This window comes from Eptesicus fuscus, chromosome 9 (assembly GCF_027574615.1).
Source record: "Eptesicus fuscus isolate TK198812 chromosome 9, DD_ASM_mEF_20220401, whole genome shotgun sequence".
NCBI classification, from domain to species: domain Eukaryota; kingdom Metazoa; phylum Chordata; class Mammalia; order Chiroptera; family Vespertilionidae; genus Eptesicus; species Eptesicus fuscus.
The window spans coordinates 25450501-25469532 of record NC_072481.1 but is presented as its reverse complement, the minus strand read 5'-3'; the positions used below and the strand labels follow the sequence as shown (position 1 = coordinate 25469532).

The following is a 19032-nucleotide window of genomic DNA, read 5'->3' as shown; positions in this document are numbered from 1 at the left end:
TCTCAATGGGGATGAAGACGTGTGGCTGCCTGTGAAAGAGATATAAGCAACATGGGATTTGATGACTGATTCGATATGGGACAGTAAGGCATGGAAAGGAGTCTCGAATGATATTTAATTCAGGCAATTAATACAGGAAGGAGAATGTGTTTGATCAGGAGGGGGGTATTAGAGTAAACAGGCATTCCATTTTTCAGTTTGAGATGCTTATGATTTCAACTTGTCAAGAGAAAGACAGATTTATATAATGGCTTGAAGCTCAGGACAGCAATTGGGCTAGAGTCAAATATACATATGTAATTATTTAGTACAAATGGTAATTGAAGTATCAGGAATGGATCGGACTACCCAAGGAAAGTATATTTTGAAAGATGAGAGTAAGTCTAGGACTATGTTAAAAGCACACCAGTATGTGAAACGGTGCTTAGAGGAAAGGAATACAATTATCAAGGGCAGAGTAGCTGAGACGTCAAAGACTATGAACTGGGAAGTGTTCCCTGGATTCAGGAGCAAGGAGGTACTGGTGACTTGCTCAGGGCAGAAGGGAGTCCCCAGCACAGTGAGGACAAGCAACATCCTCACCTTCATCTTCTCATACTGCTTGTCCAGTTTCTCTGAGGCGTGGTTCACTCCCATGTGACCATCAGTGGTATCCAAGGCTCCTTTCTCCAGGCTAGCTCCTGACAGCTGCTCCATCTGTCCACCAGGTGATCCCACTGAAGCCACCCAATCCAAGAGAGCATCAATCTTACTCCTGTTCTCTGCCAGTTCCTTTGCTGCTTTACTCTAAAGGAGTAAAGGGAGTCTAAGAGAAGGCCTTAGATACTCAGCAATTATAGGTTACAGGTTAAATCAAGAGGGAAATTTTGACGCTAAAGAAAATGAGAAGCTCTAAGATTGGGTATAGTCAATCTTAGAACTCACAAAAAAGAACAAGCAGCTAAATCTGTTGAAAAAATAATTACTGAAAATAATCTCTAGATTTTTGTGTATATCTTACTGCTTTAAAAGATGGTGAGAGCCGAAACCGGTTTGGCTCAGTGGATAGAGCGTCGGTCTGCGGACTGAAAGGTCCCAGGTTCGATTCCGGTCAAGGGCATGTACATTGGTTGCGGGCACATCCCCGGTAGGGGGTGTGCAAGAGGCAGCTGGTCGATGTTTCTCTCTCATTGATGTTTCTAGCTCTCTGTCCCTCTCCTTTCCTCTCTGTAAAAAAATCAATAAAATATTTAAAAAAAAAAAGATGGTGAGAGCCTTGACCAGTGTGGCTCAGTTGGTTGGAGCATGTCCCGTGCACCAGAGGGTCACAGGTTCGATTCCCGGTGAGGGCACATACCTAGGTTGTGGGTTCACATGGGAGGCAACTAATTGGTGTTTCTCACATTGATGTTTCTCTCTCTCTTCTCTCTCTCTCTCTCTCTCTCCCTTCCTGCCTAAAATCAATTAAAAGGGGGGAGGGGAGGGGAGAAATCCTAGGATTTAAAAGGCTTTATTTTATTAAGAGGTGATTTAATCCTGGCACCCCAGTAAGGCCTCATGGCATTCTTTCTAGGCATGCAAAAGTGATACATTGGCTTGGCATACTCAATTACCTGGCTGTGCCTTCCTAAGGGAAATACAGACTTCTCCAGCCTTTCCTCTGCCAAACAGAACACCGAGTACTGAAACGATTTTATGATTCTTCAAGTGTTTTAATTAATTAAAAAGGATATGACAAGGGATACATTCACATAGTTCAGACTTTATCTTCAGGTAACTTATTTCTCTTTTCTCTACCTCCCTGTTAGCACCAGAGTCCATGGCTGGACAGAGTATTTTAATTCAATCTGCCAGTGCCAAGTGGGGTGCAAAAGACCATTTGAGACTTCACCTTGTCATGGGTTTATCCCAGTGCCACGATCCCCCTGAAACTACAGTAAAAAAGCTTGGAGACTCCCCAGATACTCCCCTCCCCACACACACTCCTGGATCACCAGTCTAGATTCATGTAAGAAATATGCCATTTGCATTTTCCTCCCCAGGATACCACCCTTCCTCACTAAATTCTTTCTGACATTTTCCTATTATTCAGAGTACTAAATACACAGAATGCCAATTTTTTTTTTTTTGTAATATAAACTTCCTACTAATTATTCCCGACTTAAAGTTCTTCAGAATATTTCTTATGAAGATAAAGTACCTGCTCACAGGCCTGTTCTGAAACAGCCCCTTTTCATGACTCTATGCTCTGTGTGAGGCAGTTTCCTCATCACCTTTCATTTGTGTAGGCACCAATATTTTCTTTTTTGAAAAATACCAAGTGTCACAGCAGTCTGGTTACCTTTTCAGTCTCCTGCTGTAAGGCTGAGGTCACTACTTCCTCAAGCTCCTTCTGGGCCACCCGCGTCCGTGCCTGGAGAGCCTCACATTGCTGCTTCGCCTGATGAAGTTTCTCCCGAAGAGCTGTCACCTCCTGGGGGCTCAGCTTGGTCTGGTTCTCTTCCAGGAACCCTTCAATGTCTTTGACAACACTGGCAAAGGAGGCGGCGCGATTCTGAATGTCGTCCTGTAAATCCTAACACATGAAAACAGGGATAGCAGAGCCTTCAACTTTAGTATGCCGAAGACCTAATAGTACGAAGGTGGAATGGCTGGGATGACATATCTGCAACAGACGTATGTCTCTGCTAGTATTTAATTTTTTAAGCAAAATTTAAATTGAAATTTCTGAGAAAATATTTAGTGAAGACAAAAAAGGAGAACCATAAACATGATGACTAGCAGAGATTTTTATTTTGTAATGAGTTATCCTCGAAGAGTTCATTCTTCTATAAAGAAGAGTTGACAACAGGATTCTAGCTGTGTCATGGCCAGGTGGGTCCTTCCTCCTCTCCTTATCCTTACTGTAGCCTATAAGAACTAGCAAGATGTGGGTACTGCCTAGTCTCCAGCCTCATCATTCACTCATCTTCCTTTTGTTCTTTTTAGCCCAACTGAACTAGCTTTCTTTCAGTTCTGGGATATGTAGTGCTCGATCCCATTCCCACCTGAAGACAGATACATAGGCCTCAGCCTACATACTCTCTTCCATCTCCCACCCCTGCATTCCCTAACCCCTACACATCGTTCATTTCTCAGTTTAAGCGACATTTCTTCAAGGTAATCTTTTCTGACATCCTAGACTAGGTTGAGTCTCTGTTATATGTTCTCATGTAACTTTTCCTTTATATGTATAATAGTTAATAATTATTTGTACATTTTTGTGAGTATTTATAATATCTGTCTTTTCCACTAGACTGTAAGCATCATGTGAGCAGGGTTATTTACCATTATGTTGCTAACACTAAGCACGTGCCTAGCACATAGCAATCCTTTATAAATATTTGTGACGAAATGAAAAAAAAAATGAATTAACGTATACTGACCTTCAAGTCACTTTGGTTCTTCTGCAAAGCAGAAAGATCCTGCTGGGAGGCTCTACCTTGGTGGCCCACCAATGCTCTTTCCGCCTGTCCTACCCAGCTGCAAAGATCCTCCAGTTTCTCATGACAAGTATTTTGTTGTTTCTGCAAGGTCTAATTAAAATGCAAAGGGGCCAAAAGACAATTAATAATTCTCATTTTACAAAAACAAGGTAACTCCCTGAAATATAAAACAAGGTTATAGTTTAAGAATGGAAAAGTTGGTGGGAGACTAGAACAGGGAAAAGCACAGAATCATATTTAAAAAGCTCCCCTCATCTGGAAAAATCCACTGATCTGGGTCTATGGTCTGGATTATAATGAGGGGTAAGGTAACTTCAGGTGAGAACGCTCCCAGGTTTGGGTTTGGGAGCTCCTTTGCCAGACTGCTGTTATTATCCTTAGAAATGGGAACAAAGAGCCCAGATGCTTAAAAGCCAGAGATGATAATGGTGATGATAATAAATAGTGGTTCTGGCCAATTCCTCTACAAGAACCAGAACTAATATGTGCTACATATTAGTCAAAATATGGAAAATTAGAAGGATGTACTAGAAGGAAAAAAAATCAAGAAACTGGACAATTCATAATCTAATTAAGCTTCTTAATAATTTAGCAGACTTATAAATCCAACGTCTCACAAATGTAGACACCCTTTAAATCGGAATGAGGGGCTTGTCTATTTTGAGAAAGAAAAGTGCCAACATTAGCAACTGGCTGTCGTTCAGTTGTCTACACTGATATCAAAGAGAAAAGCCAGGCCCAAGGGGAGGGAGGGAATATGTTTCTGTGCCTGATCCCAGATCTCATCTCAGCTGCCTGACACTGAAGCACCTGACTGAGCAATTGAGCATGATGTGTTCTCCTGACCATCCTTCTAAAACCATTTTCCAACAGTTTCTACCTTCTGATGGCATTTTAGTCACCTGCACTTACAAACAGGTGCCAAAATTGGCCCTCTCTCCCCCTCTTTAGGACAAATAGAAGGGCTCTGCAAGAGAACTCCTAAGAGCTCTTCAGCTGTAAAACGGGATCTTCATGGGTTAGGATGGGTGCAGACTGAATCTGAAAAAAGCAAAGCAAACAAGTTAACACACAGACATACACATGCATCCGGGGCAAATATAGAGAAGCAGAACACTTCCGACAATTACAAGGTTAATAAACATTGTGGAATTAATTATGTGCTCAGAGAGAATGGTCACATGCAGTTGTAGCACTGGTTGCAGCTCAGGGGCCTACCCTGGATCTGGGCTGTGTCTTACTTAAGGAGGCTCAGACCAACGCTATTTCAGTAACTGTCCACAGGCTATATACATTTCTAAGTGAGGACAGGGCAAATTTTCAGATTTGAAAAGTAACCTAAACTATTTCATTAGCATTTTATTTAGATTTTAATAGAGTTGAAACAGCTAAGCAGTAATGGGGGACATATAAAATTGACTAACCTACTTTCCTTTAAGCCTGACTCAAAAGCTCTATTCTACTCTATACAATATTTAATAAAGCAGATCCTGAGATAGATTTGCTGGTGGTAATAATGACAATTCTAATATCATCTTGCTGAATTACAATTTATTATTCAAACAGCAGAAATGGTATAAGCATCATTCTTGGTATTTTAAGGTTGTTACCATTATACAATAATGTTAACTTTTGCAAGAAAGGGTAGCAATGAAAAGTGGTAGGGTGGTTAGTTTTTTCCCAAAAATGTATCGCCGCTGCTTCTACACATGGTTTTTCCAAAATAAGCACTGGGCACAACAGTGTGAAGAAAGATGCTGGAAAATAATGATACTTTAGCACAGCGGTCGCCAGCCGGTGGTCCGCGGACCCCTGGTGGTCCGTGAGGTCCGAAAGGTTGGCGACCGCTGCTTTAGAGGTCCTAAAAAATTAATATGATTCTGATAAAAATTTCCTTGTCAGCTGTTGGAAGGTTGTCAAGGAATCTGAGTGTTAATCATTTCAAAAGCCCAGAATAAAACTGACTTTAACACTTCTTCTCAAGAGCTCAGAGTATCTAAATGTTTTTAACAGCCTTCATAAGAAGGTTAAGGGAGAAAAGAGGTCTGGGGATGTGATTTTCATTTGAAAGTCAGAGACAATGAGACACAGTGAGGGGAGAGTCTTATAAAAAAGAAAAATCCTTGCACATGCATACACATGTAAACACATGTATTCTCTCACACACACGCATACATAAAACCAAAACATGGCAAGAGAAACAGCCAGAACAGCTGCCTGCTGTAAAATGGCCTGAATGACATGACATTTCAAAATTGGTAAACGCAGGCTCCTGGAATCATGGTAGATGTATACTGGCCAGAAAACCCAAACACAGGACATCCCAAAAGACAAATTGGGCCCAGCTGCTGGTTCAGCCTGACCTTGACCAGGGCTGCCTGCTCCACTTGTTGACGATGACCCTGCAAGGCATTCATCTGAGCTGCAGTGTGCGCCACGAGGTCCTGGAAAGACCTCTGCAGTTCATTCAGAAGCCTCAGCATCCGCCGGTTCTGCTGAGGGGACAAGTCCTGGGCATGCTCGGAGAGAAAGAACTGAATATCAAAAGCAAGAGCATCCAGCTCAGATTTCCTTTCAGCCATGGGCTGTTTCAAATCCTAAGGTAAGTAGAAAAAAGGGGGAAAAAAAGAAATGCAATTTCTAATTCTCTATTGAAGCAGAAGCTGTTGGTTTTAATAAAAAAACAACATAATCAATGAGAGGCTAATTTTCTGTTATTTTGTAACCGACACTTATCATTCCTAGAGCCAAATAAGCACTGGAAGTCTCTCGCACTTCTGGTCTTTCCACACTCCTCACGAGTTACAACCAGTTTCCTTTACTATGTACTGACATCCAAATGCAGCAAGCTTTCATTTATTTGTTAACAGAATTACCCCAGAACTAATCTCAGACCTCTGCAGAATTTTTTTTCCTAAAGTTTGAAAAGTACAACATAAATTTCTGGTCCAAACTATATCTGCCTAATTTATTTTCTTAGGTTCAAAATTTATTTGTATTTGTCCAGCCGTTAGTTATTGGTAGGTCAGAAGTGAGAAAATATCCAATTTATTTGTGGTTCATTAAAATATGATTTTTACAGTAAAAAATGTTGCTTATACATTTTAGAACTATGAAGGATTACAGTCAGACTTTCTTATATAATAGTTATATTGCTCCCTTAAAGCAGTAATAAGTGCCTAAACACTAAAATTATCTATTTTCAGACCATTAAAAGCATGCAATTTTCCCACAAAAATTTAGTGGCCACCAACTGTTACACTGGATATTTCAATGGCAATAAAAACAATTAAGATATCTATATCTCTATCACTTTGAAAGTGAGAGCAGTCAGCAACCCTGCAAAGCAGGCTGGGAGGGCCCTTGGTTACTTACCATTAGACCATGCTTCCTTCAACTGTGAACACATGGACTAGGAAACTATCACTAGGAAAACAAGGCTTAGACTGTGGCTCTCTTCCCATGAAACAATTCATATAACTTACTAGAGGCCCGGTGCATGAAAATTCATGCACTGGAGGGGGGTCCCTCAGCCCGGCCTGCCCCCTCTCACAGTCCAGGAGCCCTCAGGGGCAGGAGGCAAGCCAGAGCAGGGAGGCAACCCAGAGATCAGGGGAAGGCAACACCCCATCACACCTCTGCTGCTGCCACTGCCAGCAGCGCAAGCCTCGGCCGGCCCTGGTTACCAGAGCCTCAGGCGGCCCTGGGCAGCAGGGCAGCTGTCATCCAAGGCTTGCCTGCACCTTGGGCTGGCCCTGGGCATGGGCAGCTGCCACCCGAGGCGGCTGACCCTGGGTGGCTGGGGGGCTGAGGGGACTGGGGGACTCTGGAGACAGGCAGGGCTGAGGGAACTGGGCACCGCCATCATGTGGCTGTGGGCGCCACCATCTTTGAGGGTGTGGCAGTCAATCAGCATATTCCCTCCTTATTGGCTGTGGGCACTGCCATCTTTGAGGGCAGGGCAGTCAATTAGCATATTCCCTCATTTTTGGCTGTGGGTGCCACCATCTTTGAGGGCAGAGCAATCAATTAGCATATTCCCTCCTTATTGGCTGTGGGCGCTGCCATCTTTTGTGGCGGCGTGAGGGTCAATTAGCATATTCCCTCTTTATTAAATAGGATAATGGGGGGAGGAACCAATGCATGCATGAGATGCTATATGTTTTTATATCTTATACTACCAGTAAGTCATAGAAATTTTTCTCACCCTTGCTTCTTATAATACCCTGTCAGTGAACTAGAGTCTGCTACTCATCTCCCAATGATATCCTACCTAATAATAGAGTAATATGCAAATTGACTGTACCTTCACTACACCCACCAGCCACGCCCACCAGGAAACCATCTTGCCGGAGGCTTTTCCGGCCTTGGGCACCAGCGGGGAGCCTGCGACAGATGGCAGGCAACTGGCGGTCGGCTCCTGCAATCCGTCGCCGGGACACTGGGGTGCGGCCAAGCCCAAGGCCGGGATAGCCTCCGCAGGAGGCTTTTCCGGCCTTGGGCACCAGTGGGGAGCCTGCGACGGATGGCAGGCAACTGGTGGTCGGCTCCTGAGATCCGCCGGATGCGGCCGAGCCCAAGGCCGGGATAGCCTCCGCCGGAGGCTTTCCCAGCCTTGGGCACCAGCAGGGAGCCTGTGATGGATCGCAGGCAACTGGGGGTCCGCTCCTGCGAGGGGGTCTGCTCCTGTGGTGGATTGCAGGGAGCTGGGGTCCCCTGCCCAATGGGCGGTGTCTGCAATCACAGGGAGCTGGTGGTCCCCTTCCCAGGCCTAAAGCTTTGGCCAGAGGCTTTAGGCCTGGGCAGGGCACAGCCGGTGATTGGTGTGAACTATAGAGGAAACACCTTTTCTGACTGCATATTGGCTAAGCTTTCTGTATGCCACCGGTAATGTTCTCAGTAACTTGGGTAACAAGAATCCAAAAAGGTGATCTAGGGTTCTTCCACCACACTTCTGGAGAAAAAAACGAAGGTCCGCTGCTAAGAAATGTCATATCCTGCCCTAGCCAGTTTGACTCAGTGGATAGAGCCTCGGCCTGCCCACAGCAGGGTCTGGGTTGATTCTGATCAAGGGCATGTACCTAGGTTGCAGGCTCCTCCCTGGCCGGGGCCCAGATCAGGGCTCATGCAGGAGGCAACCAATCAAAGTGTTCCTCTCACTTTGATGTTTCTGTCTTTCCCTTTCTCTTCCACATTCTCTAAAAGTCAATAGAAACATATCCTTAGACAAGGATTAAAAAAGAAAGAAAGAAAGAAAGAAATGCATATCCTATGAAAGACACATCTTGAAAATGCCTAAAGAAAGTTGTCATTTTTTCTTGGTAAAGGGACTGGGGTCGTGTTGATGAAAACACCTTGGTGGCTGTGGTGACTGGCAGTGGCTGCAGCAGCGGGGTGATGGGGCTGGTGCCTTCCCCTGACCAGCCCGGTTGCCTCCCACAAAGGGAGGCCAGACTGTGGCTTAGGCCCACTTCCCGTGGGGATCGGGCCTAAGCCATCAGTAGGATATCCCCTGAGGGCTCCCAGTATGCGAGAGGGGGCATGTTGGGCTGAGGGACCCCCCTACCCCCAGTGCACGAATTTCGTGCACCGGGCCCCTAGTCTTGAATAAAAGGGTATGAAAGAAGAAGACAGGTCAGTTCTTGCAAGACAAACAGGAATGAAGTTGTATACAAGGAGCCTGACCATGGACAAACCTTTATGTCTGCTTCTCTTAAGACTAGGGAAAAGGGAGAGGGTGGAACAAAAGGAGGGACCATCTCTGGTTCTGCTCTGACTTTAAAGAGTTTAAGCAAAGGATGGAAAAACCTGTGTGAATAATATCTAATAGTATCTTAAGTATAACATCCCCACGCCCCCAAAAAAAGGAACATTGTTCAGGGGAAAATTCTCTGGCTCAAATGTATCTCAGAGCCTGTATCTTTCTCTCACTGACTTATGTTTGGGGCTTAACAAGAAGAAAAGCATCTCTCTAGATCAGGAGTTGGCAATCTACAGTGCCTGGCCAAATTTGCCTGTCAACTATTTTTGTAAATAAAGTTTTATTATAACACAGCCACAACCATTCATTTATATACTGTCTATGGCTGCTTTCACGTTTCAATGGCAGAGCTGAGTGGTTGCCACAGAAATGGGCCATTTACTATCTGGTCCTTTACAGAAAAAGTTTGCCAAGCCACATTCTAGATCATTGACCAAAAATTCTCCTGAAATTGATGTGTGTGCATAGGATTAGATCTTGGGCAAAACAGAAACAAGGAAAAGACAGTAGATGCTCAGTTATAAAGAGGCCATTGATAATAATAGGCCATTCTGTAGACTCTCTCAGAGAATAGCTGAAAGGAAAAATAATTATAATCACTAAAGTGCCAGAGGTATGACAACCTAAAAAATACAGCAGACTTTATTATCTCTGTAATGGAAAATCAAACTTTCCAAGAAAGATAAGTACTGGTTTCTGTGGCAGGAAAATAAAATTGACAACTCAAAGGACAAAAGCTTGAGAAAGGGTACAGATTTTACCTCACATTGTTGGAGACACTGATTCAGGCTGTCAGCATCTGCTTCACTGCTACATTCCTTGCTATTCAGAATGAGAATGGTATCGCCAACCCAGGCTCTCAGATTTTGAAGTTTGCCTTCTAGCTGTTTGTGCTGATTTAACACTCTAGTCTAAACAAATAAATGGCAAATTAGACGATGATAAAAGTCTCTAAACCTGCTCAGACTTTGTGAATAAAACAAGAAGCTACCTTTTTCACTTCCACAGCATTCTGGAGCTGGAGTAGTCTGGAACTCCAGCTGTCACTCACAGAGTTGAGGGACTTTTGAAGATTCTTGGCATCCTTCTCTAGAGCCTTCAACAGTTGAGCAGGGACTTCTTGAGGCTGGCTAATGATAATCTGACTCACACACTCCAATTCCTGACTCACCAAGGTGGACAGATCCTTTAGCTCCTTGTCTAACACCTGAGGGGATAAAGTGAAGTTACCTCCAAAATCAAGACTAGAAATCTTGCTATGTAGGAATCAGCTGTGAAAATATTTTTCTCTCACCTCATGACTGTAAAGGCTTCAGGGCTTCTAAGGTGTTTTGATATATATATGCACTAGTTTATGTGGTTCTCACAATCACTAATTCTTGGGGTAGGCTGTGTAGATACTGTAATTCTGGGTTTACCGAAGAGATGCCTCAGCACTTGAATGTAAACTTTTGTCTGCGGTTAGCCAGACAGTAAGCAACAGAGCCAGGACTTGGACTCAGGTTTCTGTCTCAGTGCAGTGCTGGGTCCACTACAGCTGGCTGCCTCTCTGAGAATGTCATTATGTCTTATTATTGTTATGTAAAGTAAGTCAATCAAAAAGGACAACTCCCCCTCTAAATTCCAAGGGGACAGAACCAAAGAGCATAAAAATAACCCAAGCCAGCCTTCCTACTCAGCTAGTCTACAGTATTCTAATCTTCAGTAGAGAAGCCCGAAATAAAGTGTGGAAAGCTAGATAGCTCTTCTGGGCATCCTCCTTACTTCCCCTTCAGCCACCCTACCCAAGGTCATACTTTGATATTGAGAGATCTGGTAAATCTCTACAATCTCTTCCCTCATTGTGACTCCAATCCTGTGATGACTCTTAACCACTAGGGTTTGGTGAAAGCTACTCTTCCTCCCTCTCAAGACTGTCTAAGTCTATGTTCTCAGGAACCTCATTTCATCAGTGATTACTTCCTTTCTCCTCTAACTTCAAGTTCTCCTTTTCTTCTTTCTCCTCAGCCCCCCAAATCTACTCAAAACATTCCTCTTTCAGTCCATCTCCTCTAGCCAGTGTCCTACCTCCTTCCTTGCCTGCACTCCCAAGCTTCTGGAAAGAACGATGTACATTAATTGTCCCCACCTTCCGATCTCCCATCTATTCTCACTGCATCCTAGTTTATAGCCCACCAAACCACTCCACTGAAACCACTCTTATCAAGGTCACTAGTGACTTTCAGGTGCTAATCCCCCTTTTGTCCTCACTGTACTTGGTCTCCCTACTGTAGTTAACACTGCAGACTGCTCTTCCGTTGAGTCTCTTCTGTTGTAGTTTCTGTGAACCAGTATTTCCCAGTCAGAGGTCTCCAGTTACACCTTTTCAATCTGTTTTTTGTTCTTTAAATTGTGGTGTTGAAAATGTTTTTTCTTCCATAATAGTCTCTACTTCCTCCAAGTTGGTGGGACTGGAGGAAGGAAGTCTCTGGGAACCTACCTTGGCCTGACATCGCAGATCCTGTAGCTCTGCCAGGCTACGCTCCACAGGTTGAATCTGTTTGGTCCTCATTTCAATGTCTCGTAATACAGACAGATAGGATACCAGCTTCTCATCATGCTCTAGACAGAGTCGCCGGTTAAATATATTCTGTGGAGCCAAAAAGAAAACTCACTCAGGCCTGATATTCTCCTTTAAGTCTGCTTTTTAAAGCAGGCTGGATCTTATTGATGATGAAATAACAGGCTATTTTGTCTATGTCTTCTCAAATCAAGAGAGAAAGAAGTGATTTTATTAACTTCCTTTGGGAGCAGAAGCTCATAATTATCAATCTGTAAGCATCCTTTTAGCAAAATTTCCAAAACTTATTCTAACTTTAGATAGCATCACCCTAGTATTTCAAATTAGCTTCAATGTTAGTTTCTACATTAAAACTCTTGCAAATTTCAGAAAAACATTCGAGCCACTGCCTAAGTTTCCAACAACTGTGTTAAAAACAAATAATGGTAGCTGAAACTGGTTTGGCTCAGTGGATAGAGTGTCGGCCTGTGGACTGAAAGGTCCTGGGTTCGATTCTGGTCAAGGGCATGTACCTTGGTTGCGGCCACATCCCCAGTAGGGGGTGTGCAGGAGGCAGCTGATTGATGTTTCTAACTCTCTATCCCTCTCCCTTCCTCTCTGTAAAAATAAATAAAATATATATTTAAAAACAAAAAAAACAATAATGGTAAATTAAGTTATACTTTATTTTTTTGAATTTTTATAAGAGTTTGAACCAAACTTATGACAATTTCTGGAAAGCAAGATCTCAAATACTCCCCAAACTAAGTTATATTTTATAGAATTATCTAATGCCCTGAAATATATGCATGCATATAATTATTCATACATAAACTCAGAATCCAGTCAAGGGTTTTATCATTAAACCAGTTATATCTTTAAAATATATGTGTGTATGTATGTATATCTATATGTATGGGCATACATATACATATACATATACATACATACACACACATACATAAACACAATGCAACACTGGGAAACTTACTTTAGTTGCTCTGGAGGGCTCCGTGTTTACACCTTCATTTCCCTTTCCCCTCGGTGCAGTCAGGAAGGGAGTTTGTTCACTTCCAGGACTTTCTCTGAGCTTTTCTGGTGGTGTCTCCTCATCCACCTTCATTGTAGGGTATATGAGGGGCACTGTCTTTGACTCACTGGCCTTTGGAATAGTGGGACTAATGGTGGCACCCTGTTGCTCTGCACTCTCTTTTTGAGATACACCTTTGAACAATTTCTCTGGAAGAAGGGACACTAAGACTCTGGGAACTCCCTGCGTCACCATACCTTCAAAGGACCCTGCTTCTGCACCTATAACTATAGGGTTTGACATTTCTAGAAATTTCTCTCCAGTTATTTCCTTAGTTGCTACGATTTTAGATTCAAGAATCCCATAAAGTTCACTATCACTTTTGCTATCCTGATGATGGAAGTCCTTTCTGACTTCTTTTGGGTCTACTCTAGAATCTACAATTTCTTCCAATTTAAGAGCTTTTGTTGAGTCAAAAGGTACTTCTTGGTATGATTTTGCTTTCTGTTCATTAGATGACAAGATCAGATCTTTGGTTTCCTTAGTCTTAGAAGTAATACAGGAATCTTCATGATAGTTGGTCTCCTGTCTGGTGGTTCCTTGGAAAGACTTGTCTGTTTTGGAAATTTGGGATGTGTCTGAAATTTGGGTTTTTCCAACTGATTCCTGGTAGTTCAATGGTCTTGGAGTCATAGAAGAGAATGCTTCGCTCTGAGCCCCTCTTGTAATTTCTTGTGATAAAAATTCTTTTGGTTTTACAGTTAAGCAGAGGCTTAGATTTTTTACTTCTCTTTCATTGACCTGATTAGAGTTGAAAAATGTTGAAGCATCTTGATTTCTTACGGAAACTTCTTTGGGTATCACTGGGGAAGAAGAGTAGTCAGCTTTACATAAAATAGAAAACCCCACCTCTCTATCAGCTTCTTTCCCTCTTTCAATTATGGCAATTTCCACTGGTTGACTCTTTAAACTGGAGTCATGGTCACCTCTAATGGCAGTTTCTTGGTCCAACTTTTCTTCTGAAAGAACTGCTGGTTTGCATGTTTTGACACTGTCTCCTATAACTATCCCCTTCTTCTCTCTCTTCCTTTTCTCCCTAGTATTTGTTGGTTTCTGAATAACCTGCTCACTCAGAAATTTGCCTGAAGTTTCACAATTTGATTCTTGTGCTTCTGAAATAATTTCTCTTTGTTTTTCCCTTATTTCTTTATGATCTAAATCTGATGCAGACTGTTTCATAGGAGAAAGAATTTCTATTTGTGACACTACTTTTTCCTGCTCTTCATTTGTATTTTTTTCTATGTTGGTACTAGCCACCTCTTTGACTTTAGAATCACAAACTTCTAAGTGAGGGTGTGTCACTGAACCTTGGCCCAATGATTTGCCTTTATAATCACTAGGAATTATGATACTGACAGACTCTTTAGCATTTGAAGAAGCTCTCCTCTTATTTTGATCCTTACACTCAAATTCTTTAAGTGAAATTTCTCTGCCCTTTTTTGCCTGCTCCTCACCAGAAACTCTCCTTTTAGCCTGTTCTTGTGCATACTGACTTCCAATTTGAAATAATTTTTCACTTTCTTCTTTACCACAACTCATTTCTGCAGTCTGATTACAAGCAATTAACGTTTCCTTCCTCAGAAATTCCTTCTTCAGTTCACATACTTCAATTCCATCTTGCTTTTCAATCTGAGACCCCTGATCACTGGACTCTAAAGTATCTATTTGGATCAAAGTTGCCAGTTCAGGGCTAATAAATCTTTTCTCAATAGCTTCCTTTAAAGTTACTCTTTGATCATTAAATATGTCAATGATTCCTCCATTTAGTACCTGATGAGATGCAATAATTCTGACCATGTTTTCATCCACCAATTTCTGTTCCAAAACTGATGCCAATGTCAGTCCTTGTCCTGTAGCAGTATCTATGATTCCCCCAGTATTTGCCTGAGCTTCCAGAACCTTCAGTGTTGATGCAAAGTCTACTTTTCCCAGCTGAGTTGCTTGACACAATGTAAGAACTTTGTCACTCACTCCATCTTTAATGTCTGAGAAAGGAATTACTTCTAGATATCTTTGTCCAGATTCAATATCAATCTTACATTTCTTTACTAATTCTGAATAGGGAACAATTCTGTGATTCTCAGGATCTACAATCCTATGCATCAATCCTGAAGACAATATTGCTTTATTAGTTAATAGTCCTTCTTTTTCAGCTTCTGCCAAGGTCAATCCCTGGCCAGAAATGAGATCCACAAAGCTTCCAGTCAATGCCTGAATTTCTTGTATTTCTCCTTTCAAGTCTGGGGTAACAAGATCTAATTTTATAGCTTCAGGGAGGGAAATAGTTTCCTTTGTTTCAGGATGAAAAAACTGATGGAGGCTTAAGTTCTCAACTTTTTTGAGTTGCTCGGCTAAATCTTCATCAATGATGCCATGTTTAAAGGCATTATCAACAGAAAGTCTCATCCCAGATATATGGTGAATGATACCTCCATCTACCACCTGTTTAGTCAACAACTGAATGGCCTCCTCTCTTTCCAAAAGTCCTCTGTCAATGGACTGCATAACTGTTAGAGGGGCCTTGCTATCAGGGTCCATAATTCCAGTTGTTTCCATTTGTAAGCTAATTAATCTCTCCCTAACAGTTTTTTCAGCATCTTTGCCTTTGGACGCTTTTTCCAGATTTATAAGCTCGGTCTGGTCGGCACTGTCCACCAAGCCAAGATTTAAGGCCAAAGTCACTGAAACCTTTTTGCCTCGTTTCAGGTCAATGATTCCACCAGTCACCACCTGCCCCTCTAAAATTCTGGTGGCTGTTTGTGTGTCAAGAAGTCCAACTGCAACTGCTTCCTTCACCGAGCAGAGTGTGTGGGTACGGGGGTCTAAGACACCACTAATAGCTTTGTCTGCCATGAGGACATTATGTAGTAATTTCTCATCCATCAGACCTTCATCAATGACTTCTTCAGTTGTCAAAGATTCGCAAGTCTGAGAGTCAAAGAAGCCCCGAAACATGTTCAGCTTTCCCATAAGTTTCACAGCAGTGTGACTGGGCACAATACCTCTGGCTATTGCTTCATTCAGTAACAGCTGTTGACCTGTTTGTTCATGAAAGATACCACCATCTAGTAATTGTGTAGATAATTTGTTTAAGGTAGCTTCTTCAAGCAATTCTGAAGGAGGACTGCATGACAAGGAAGTTTCACTACCATGATCTGCCTCATCTGTTTTTTCTAACATCATCAAACTACCACCTATAATGGTTTGTTCTTCTGGACTTTGTTTATGGTCATCCTTACTTCCTTTGTCCAGAGAATGAACATTTATGTCATTTTCAGACTTGAGTTCTGAGTCTAAATCTAGAGTTTTCTCTACCTGAAATTGTGACTTCTTGCTTTGGGATTTTATGAGAGGTCTTCTATTTTTACCTGGAATATGTTCAGTTTCAAGTGGGTTTGCTTGTTCTTTCTGACATATAAAGGAAGCATCTCTGAGAGTCTGCCACTCTTCATTTGGTGTTTCAATAGAAACAGGATCTTTTTCTACCACCGAGGTCACCTCTTCTGTTTCCTCAGGGGGTACTATAAGAAGAAATCCTCTGCTGATATTTTCTCTGGTAGACACTTCTGTTAGATCTTCCTTTTTGGTACCTACTAACTGCCATTTTACCTCTGATTTAACTTGACCTCTGACCTTCAAAGTATCAACATTTGGATTTCTCACTTTTCGTTCTTCTACAAATAGGTCTTTTTCAGGGTTCTCTGTAGGGGAACCTTCTGTTACAATGATGGTCTTTTTGTCTTCTGCTTCCATGCAATTTGTTTGATTGGGATATTCTTTGTTCTGAGAAGAGTGGAATTCACGTGACTGCACAGTCGGCCTATCACAGAAAGTTTCTGTTATTTCCACATTCACTGATTCTTCTAATTCTTTGGAAGTTTCTGGTTTCTGATGTCCAATTCCAAACACTTCTAGAGGATTTGCTTGATATTCACCTTTTGTTGTTAGTGTTTCTATCAGTTCATTGTCTAGCAGGAGCAGCCTTTGTCCGTTCCGCACATTAATATAGCTATGAGTCATCAGTTGGAACAACAGTGTATCGCTGTGGCTTGCCATGCCCTCAGTTTGGCCCTTGCTGCACGACAGACCTGATGCTCCAGGATTAATGTTCAATTTGCTTTGTTCTGAAGAATCTGCTAATTGCATGTGGGGCATCACATCAGGTATGCAAATTGATTTTAAGTTATTGGCAAGATCTTTGTCCAATATACCATTTTCTATTGCTTTTTTCCAGGACCAAATCTCTGTGGTTGCTGGTAGAAATAGAGCTTTAATGTGCTGTCGTCCACTAAGGATTTTATGAGCTAGCTCAGTAGACACAATACCTTGTTCCAGGGCATCTGTAATTGGGAGGATCTCTCCAGATTCAGGCCATAGCAACCCCATGAATGACCAAAGGGACTCCAGAATCACAAGGGCAATCTTAGCAGCTACTAGATCATTGCTCACTGCTTCATCTATTGTCAGCCTATGCCCCGTGACAGTATCTATGATACCTCCTGTCTGAAGCTGCCTTATGAGAATAGCACAGGCCATATCTCGGTCAATCAAATTATGTCTTACAGCCTCTTCCACTGTAAGTCTGTGTCCTGTTCTTGGGTCTACTATGCCACCAGCAAAAAGCTGAGCTTCTAGCAGCCGGACAGTGACCTGCCTATCTATTAGGCCTTCCTGAACTGCACGGAAAATGCTAACCTTCCGGCCTGATTTCAAGCTCACCATTCCTCCTGCCAACTGCTTGACAGGCAGCAATTTCAACCCTGACTCTTGGTGGACAATGCATCTCTGCATCAAATCCAGCAAACCAACTTTCTCAGCTGTGTTGGGGTCTATCAAATTCTTGGATGATCTTAGGTGAGACTCTAACTCTGAGTGAAGCCATTCAGAAATGAGGCCTTGATGAAAAGCCTCCTCTAAGTTAATAAAGTTCTCATTAAGGGGGAGACTGAAGCCTCCGGTTGCCAGGTGAGCTTCTAAGATTTTCAGTCCAACTCTCTCACTAATAATTTTCTTCTCAATTGCTTCCACTACAGAAAGAGGGCCTTTGCTCTCACTAAGTCTGCTTATTACGGACAGTGTATCCTGTAGCTCCTGGAGCTGCTGGTACATCTGGTGATTAATGAGGTTTCTGGCCAGGCCCTCCTCCAGAGAGAGCTTTTCACCAGTCTCAGGGGCAATGAGGCCAGACATGATAACCTGCGATTCCAGGAGCACCAGGCCTGTGTCCTGGTCAATGAGGCCCTTTTGCATGGCTCTGAAGAGGGGAAATATCTCCACTGTGCCTAGGTCAATCACCCCAGCAACTGCTCTGCAACCCTGAAAGAAAAAAATGAAAAAGAAAATTAAATTAGAGAAGCACAAGTGTTGAAAGGAGTCATTCAAAGAATTATACTACATGGTGGGGCAAAAGTAGGTTTATAGTTCTGAGAATGCGAAACCATTTATTCTTGTATTATTACTTATTGTATTATTTTCCACAGGAACTGTAAACCTACTTTTGCAACACCCTGTATATCAAATTCTGACCACCAGAAATACCCAGCCTGGGAAGGGCCCCAAAGTATAGGAAATATTCTGAAGCCTGACAGAGTTAATGCTAAAAAAGAATTTGTCTAAACTGCAGAATGTTTAACATGGCCAGAAGAAGTTCACAGATTACTTGAGGGATGACAGCATTAAGCATATCTGAGTGACAGGCTCTACAAAGTAGCAAGCAGCGAAAGTGAGAGGACAGCTATTTCTAGGACCACAAAGGTTCTTAAGACACATACCAGTTCCCCAAAATGAGAATTCAACCCCACATAACAACTTCTCAGTGTTGTGGAAGCCTCTTGAAGTGGTATTTTCCTGCTGATGAGTTCAGCAGGACCAGTCCACAGGACTAGAAGAGAGATTTAAGCATCCCAATATCCACACAACAGTTCTGTATCTGAATAAAGGATCCTGTGTATTTTACTCAAGCAGCTGCTTAGCAACTGGGGCAGTCATACTCTTGGTGGTTAATGCTAGCACTTGCCAAGGCAATGGCTGAGTTAAATTAGCTCTAGGTATTGAAATTAGCAAGTCAAGGAAAGAACAGACTTGGGACCTTCACCGTTGAAACCACTAGTAATTTTTCTTCTAATCCAGGCTAGAATGGGTAGTAACCACCATGATTACAACTATCACTTGTTGGACA

At 42.4% G+C, this 19032-nt stretch overlaps 1 protein-coding gene across 1 annotated transcript in view; it reads right to left on the bottom strand.

The window, feature by feature from the left end:
* The window catches only part of MACF1 (microtubule actin crosslinking factor 1), a 239421-nt gene that overhangs the window by 112084 nt on the left and 108305 nt on the right, over positions 1-19032 (bottom strand). Inside the window, exons 36-43 of the mRNA XM_054721590.1 lie at positions 12756-18170; positions 11705-11854; positions 10217-10432; positions 9987-10136; positions 5828-6061; positions 3405-3554; positions 2321-2554; positions 583-786 (exon numbers count right to left, since the gene is read on the bottom strand). Coding sequence (XP_054577565.1) covers positions 583-786; positions 2321-2554; positions 3405-3554; positions 5828-6061; positions 9987-10136; positions 10217-10432; positions 11705-11854; positions 12756-18170 — 6753 coding nt within the window. The remainder of the gene's footprint in view (positions 1-582; positions 787-2320; positions 2555-3404; positions 3555-5827; positions 6062-9986; positions 10137-10216; positions 10433-11704; positions 11855-12755; positions 18171-19032) is intronic.